This window comes from Fopius arisanus, unplaced genomic scaffold (genome assembly GCF_000806365.1).
Source record: "Fopius arisanus strain USDA-PBARC FA_bdor unplaced genomic scaffold, ASM80636v1 scaffold00034, whole genome shotgun sequence".
NCBI classification, from domain to species: domain Eukaryota; kingdom Metazoa; phylum Arthropoda; class Insecta; order Hymenoptera; family Braconidae; genus Fopius; species Fopius arisanus.
In genome coordinates, this window is record NW_011887773.1 from 1,207,584 (window position 1) to 1,213,515 (window position 5,932).

The following is a 5,932-nucleotide window of genomic DNA, read 5'->3' on the forward strand; positions in this document are numbered from 1 at the left end:
TCTGAATTTTCCGTCGAGAAATTGCGGAAATTGTCGTGGGGTGATTTCAAGGACAATTTCAGGATATTTATTTTATTTTGTCTGAGAATTTAGGATTTCCGGGGAATACCAGACAGAAGCGGAAATTTTTGTCTTGAATTTACAGTGAGAATTCATCATTTTCTGCCCGCCATGTATGCACTCTCCCCTTTTTCCTCCTCCCTCCCCCCTCCCCTCCTTTCGATGACTTAGAACCCCAAAGGCCACAGCCTGTTTTTATATCGAGACTTAAAAAATCTAACATATACAGAACATCGTGGTACTAGGAATTCAGGATTTTCTGGAAATATCAGACAGAACTGAAAATTCATGTTGTTAATCTCCACGGAAAATAAATAATTTCCTGTCCGGAACATGCACAAGTTCTCCTGACGACATTTTCTCATTAAACATTCAGATTATCCTGATAAAATTAATGAGAAGTGCAAGTGTTTGTGGTAATTTCTATTGATAATTAATAGAAATGAAAACTCTTGATTCTTGAGTTGTCTTTCCGCTCTTCTCACACTTTCCTCAGTCTTCGTGGGTGCGAAACCCCAGAGACTTGCAGATCTCATTGTCTCCAGTTTTTAAACATCGAAACTATCGCAAAAAAAAATTTTAGAAAACTAGTATGTCTTAAATTACTAAAATCCACAAAAAAAAATCAAAATCGCATTCTCCATTTTCTCCTCTTATCCACAACAATAATAATAATTTATATTTTATTTGGTGTTACATTTTGTGTTTTACACCCTCTCCGCTTGCTCCACTCATAATCCATATATTTAAACTATTTAAAAGTTCTATTAATTTATTAATTTCACTTTTACTAGCTTTATTATCCTCTTATCCATTTGTAATTAATATTTTTCTCCTCATGCTTCTAAAACCGTATAATATTATTATCAACAAAAATTCGATATGTGCCCCACCCTCCCCCATCCCCACCCCCAAAAACTCAATTCCCGTCTCAAAAGCCCGCGTAAAAAAAAAATCCATAAAACATAATTCCTGTGATTTTCAAACACTCATTATTTCCCAAAAAAAAAAACATTAAAAATAAAAAATTCCAACAATCTCACCCCCTAATTTTCCAATCCCTTCAATTTTGCACTATATTTTACAACAAAAAATTTTTAACAGGACATATTTTTTATTCTCTTCGCCCTATTTCCTTCTCCTCTCCCTCTATTTTTTTTCAACCCCACGTAACTCTCCCTTTCGTGGTGCTCGTCTCGTCTCTCTTTTCTACACGTGTCCGTATGACGAGACGAGGGGTCTCTTTTCCTCCTTACACCCCCGGAATCGCCCCCTGGATTCAGTGGTGTTTCCCTATCAACAGAGCAAGGCCGTATCCCGTGGTATCAAACGCACTGTCTCCCTCACGTTTTATACTTGGTCTTTCCCTCTGCTTTCAACCCCCAGCTATTCCATCCAACCCATGGTGAAACCAGGGAGGGTGCCTGCTTTCGTGAAAGTCTCTCGGTGCACGATCGATTTTCCCCGTTTTCATTTAAAAAAAAGCGGAAAAATTGATAAATACACGATTTTTTAAATTATCCACCCCTAATTAACCTCTACCCATCCCCTATTTTTATTCCATCAGCGAATAATCAATATCCAAGTTTTTACACTGGTAATTGAGTGTACAGGGGGTTGGGGGGGGGTTGAGGGGGGCACCAGGGGAGGACGAAGAAAAAACTCGAGTGAATTGAAAAGACAACGATTTTATTCTCAATTTATTCCACCGATAGCTGATTGAACCGGAAGATTTCGTTTACAAGAGATTTCAGAATCGCCTGGAGACAGTCGGGGGTTCCAATGTATCCAGGAGGGGATGAGCCTGAAATTCGAGACCCAACAAAAGGGAACATCGGTGTTGCCTTTTTTTATTTTTCATATTTTCTACGTCGTTGGCTCCTCTGGTATTTAAATGCACGGGGAACCCCAGATTTTTCTCTTTCTTCATTTTCAAAATATAATGACGCCAGTTGACGATTGACTCCGAGTATTTTTAGGTAGGTAAATGTTTTTCTTTTCGAGTGGGATAAATTTATCCCGTGAATTTTTTTTCTCCTGTGACACATGTAGAGATTTTTTATTGTGGAGTGACTTGTATTTTCTTCAGGGTGAGAGCGGAAGCGGTGAAAATTTTTGTTAATGACTTGTAGGTGAAATATGAGTGGTGAATTTTACAGAAGTATTTGAATGAATGTCTGGTTATCTGGTAAATGGTCACCGGTCGAGTAGTTCGGGGGCAGTTAACGATATCGATTTGGTATTTTTAGGGACAGCCCAACGCTGGGGCCCCCCACCAAGGGCGCAACGCACTGGGTTCATAGCATCGAAAATTCGATATCGTCATCAGTGACGTAGCTTCTAGTAATTGTGTCTTTTTTATTTACAAACAAGGGAATTGTATCTGTTTTTTTCAATTCCATAGTGAATGCATAAAATAATAATTCAATGAGCACCAACTGTTCCTTACAATAGAAAAATATTTGGTATTTATTTCAAACGTAAATAACATCATTAAATACAGTGGATAATTGGGGACAATATTGATATCGCTTTTTATTTTTATACCATCGCGATGGCACGATTGGCTGTTGAAATATCCAACGGTGAATTTTTTATCTCAATGAAATTGAAATTACTCAATTATTTTTCCCGTCCAATCAGCCAATATAATTGCACCAATATAATTAGAATATTTATTCTCTTACTTATACATATGAATACGCCGATTGAAATTGACATATCCAATTTAATTCTGTCATTCATCAAGTGAAATATCTTTTCTCATTTTTTGAATATAGACTTGGTCTCATGGGAGAATTCTATCGGCTGAAGTTTGAACGAAAAAAATAATCCCCCGAGTACGACTCGAGCTTCAAAATTAATCGGATATTTCCCTCTAGGTTCCTTGCCAACATTCGAGCTTGTCAGATTTTCCAGAAAAATCACTCGCCCTTCGCGCTCCTGATTTATTAATCTGCCAAATTAACACGTGCAATTGTTTGTAATGAACTTATTGGGAGATATCCGATAATTTTGGAGCTCCTGTGGTATTAGAAAGGAAAAATCATACGTAATTATGACGTACATCAGTCTGAATCTGGAGGCATGGCGGTGGCAATGGGTGGATACGTTCTAGCAATTACACCAAAGAACGTTTCAATCCTATCAGGAAATTCTATTGCACGCTTGAACAAATATTCACAAAAATATCCATGAAAATGTTGATCCCTCGCACCATATTTCTGCACGGTTTCCTTCATGTGTCGCCAAGTTCTCCCCATACTTTTTTTATGCGACCCATTCGCAGGATTCGCGAAATTGATGGAATGCTCAACAGCGAGGTGATCATAATTTTCCTGACTCATCTCATGACACGATTTCGAGTGATCAGAAATAATTGTTGTTCCAGGTCTAATCCACTTTTTTATAATATCCAAAAGTGTGTCAGGTGATCTGTCCTCAACGACTTTGACAGCGTGCGACTTGCTGTCCCTTTCAAAAGCACCAAAAAACCATTTCTCCTCAGCCACTGCTCCACGATTGTATTTTCGATGGCCAACATTAGTCTCCACTATTTCCACTATTTTTCCAGATCCACCCAGAAGAACTGAGTGCTCTTCACACCAGTCTATCAGAACTTCTCTGACGTAATTCGACCAATCTACCACCGTATTAGAGGAGATTGCTAATTCAAACTTGAGGAACTCCTGCCTCGGTGGATTCAGCATGAGGTACAGTCCAATGAACCTCATGGCTGTGGAGAGAGGTATCCGGATATTGCCGAACCATGATCCACGAAATAAGCTCACATATCCTTCGCATTTTACACTCATCCTTTTCTTGTGGCCATTTTGTACAGCTTTCCTCTTAGAACACCTGAATGCACGTTTCTGATCGTCGTAACTCATAAGTTCATTGCACCTGGGGCATAGTACTTCCCTTGCTAGTACCTTTCGGTCTTGCAGGAATTTCACTATTTTTGAAGTATCACGACAGATTTCATCGATTTCACAAAGACGCATCTTTATCGTACAACAGTATCTAATAATACATTTATAATACTAATTACTATTAATAATTATTATTCATTAATTCGTAAATAGTCGATGATCACATCAGGAAAATTTTGTAATATTTTTTTGAATTTTAAATTCAAAAAACTCAATTGAGTAATAGTTTTTAATTGCTAATGTATGTACTACATAAATGTACTACATAAATGAGAATTGAATTTATTTTCTCATTGAGGTTCTGTGTGAAATGCTCTGGGCTGGTGATGAAAATGTAATGAAAATTATCGACTACATTCCTTCTTTCATGTTTTAAATTAATCATTGCTAATAGCTAATTAATGTTTGCAATACCCAGCACTCAACAGTCGCTCTCAGCCTCGCAAATCACACATTCCTGCATTTGGCTTTACGAATTTATCAGTAATCGATATTTATTATACCCTGGATCATGACGAATCATTCCCACAGATCTGGAATAATAAAATAAAGCAATTAAAATTCCTCTTGCCAATAACTTCTGCAATTAGTCATAACTCATGTGTAATTAGGTAATACTCATTGCCAGAAATTAGCATTAATAAATTCTCTGTAATTCCAGACAAGGGAAATTCGTTTTATACCCATCATTCTGTCTCCAATTCCTTCTTTATTATTCATTACTTGAAGTGTTTATTGGGACAAAATAATCATGGAAGAGAGAAGTCTTCACGAATTAATTTATCAGCGAGATAGTTTATTAAGAAATATTCCTACCATTCAGTGAATTTAGAATTGTTTATGAAACATCGACGAGATTTTTCATTCAACTGCATCATCTCCACAGGTTATGTTTCCATTTCTTCATTTATGTTGATTTCCTCGAGGTCCAACAGATCTAAAAAACAATATTTATTCGGAATCAGAATAACAATTATATTCTGCCCTTAATCCCATCTTCATAAAACCCTTTAATCATAGAATGAAGAGTCTAATTTTTTTTAATGAAACACTAGCTCATGCAATTAATACAACGAAAAATGCAGTAATTGTTCTTCTAAAAAATAACAATTCTCTGTCGTTTTGTGGATAGATTATGTGGATTTATTTATTTATTTGGAGAATTGTTGTGGCACTATTGTTAATAATAATCAGTGAAAACAATTTGCAGTCACGTACTCACATTTTAAGGTTTCTGTGTTTTATCGCAAGTAGATTCTTTAAGAACAATTAAGACTGGAGATAGTTCCAGATTTTTTTCGGCGATAATTGAGATTTGTTATTAATGTCGGTCTCACTGCAATTAGTAATAATGATAATGAGTCTGGCTTGCAAATTCTTCGAAAAATTTTCGACAAAGTGATGGAATGGACGTGCACTCACAAGGCTGATCTGTTATATTTTCATTTATTAATTATCAACGCTAAAATAATTTACTAAATATTAAAAAATAGTTACCAATGATTCCCAAATTGTTTTCCATCAACTAAACTGAAAATTGGAAAATTTCCATTATTCATCTCGTCAACTATTGGATCGAAAAAAGTTTAAATATTGAAAATTATAAAAGTCATCCGTTATTTTATAATTATAGAAATCTCCTCAAGGTCTTCGAATTATTGCCTAGTTATTCCATGAATTAATTTACAAAAATTATTTGTTTTTAAAGCCCGGATGGAGGGAATTTTTTCGCGATTGACAACTTTACGCCCTCCTAGTCCGCGGACAAAACCCGAACCTTGATCTCAAGCGATGCCTTGTCGCTAACTACGGCAATCGCTGGAAACAAGGGCAACATCAGACAGTGGGGCTTTGGAGGGCGCCGACAAATTTTTTCATTCTTTTTTTTTTAATTCGAAAAGTGCATGGAGATATTCCAGATGCCACTAAGGTGGAATGCG

The 5,932-nt window shown here is 36.3% G+C and overlaps 2 protein-coding genes across 4 annotated transcripts in view; both read right to left on the reverse strand.

Moving 5' to 3' along the window:
- LOC105266009 (protein tramtrack, beta isoform) overlaps positions 1-4,123 on the reverse strand; it is a gene marked incomplete in the record, with an annotated part of 10,537 nt that extends 6,414 nt beyond the window's left edge. Inside the window, 1 exon segment of the mRNA XM_011303886.1 lies at positions 4,105-4,123.
- LOC105266008 (uncharacterized) lies at positions 2,801-5,773 on the reverse strand. Of its 3 annotated transcripts, XM_011303884.1 has the most exons (5): positions 5,490-5,773; positions 5,415-5,423; positions 5,215-5,328; positions 4,809-4,929; positions 2,801-4,525 (listed from the first exon to the last, which is right to left on the reverse strand). In XM_011303884.1, exon 5 carries the CDS (start codon positions 4,062-4,064, stop codon positions 3,129-3,131), a length of 936 nt encoding a protein of 311 aa, XP_011302186.1. In that variant the 5' UTR covers positions 4,065-4,525; positions 4,809-4,929; positions 5,215-5,328; positions 5,415-5,423; positions 5,490-5,773; the 3' UTR covers positions 2,801-3,128. The 3 variants fall into 3 exon arrangements, with proteins under 3 accessions (XP_011302186.1, XP_011302185.1, XP_011302184.1); XM_011303883.1 differs by lacking the exon at positions 5,415-5,423; XM_011303882.1 differs by lacking the exons at positions 5,415-5,423; positions 5,490-5,773 and having other exon boundaries at positions 5,215-5,408.
- Positions 5,774-5,932: the final 159 nt, after the last annotated feature.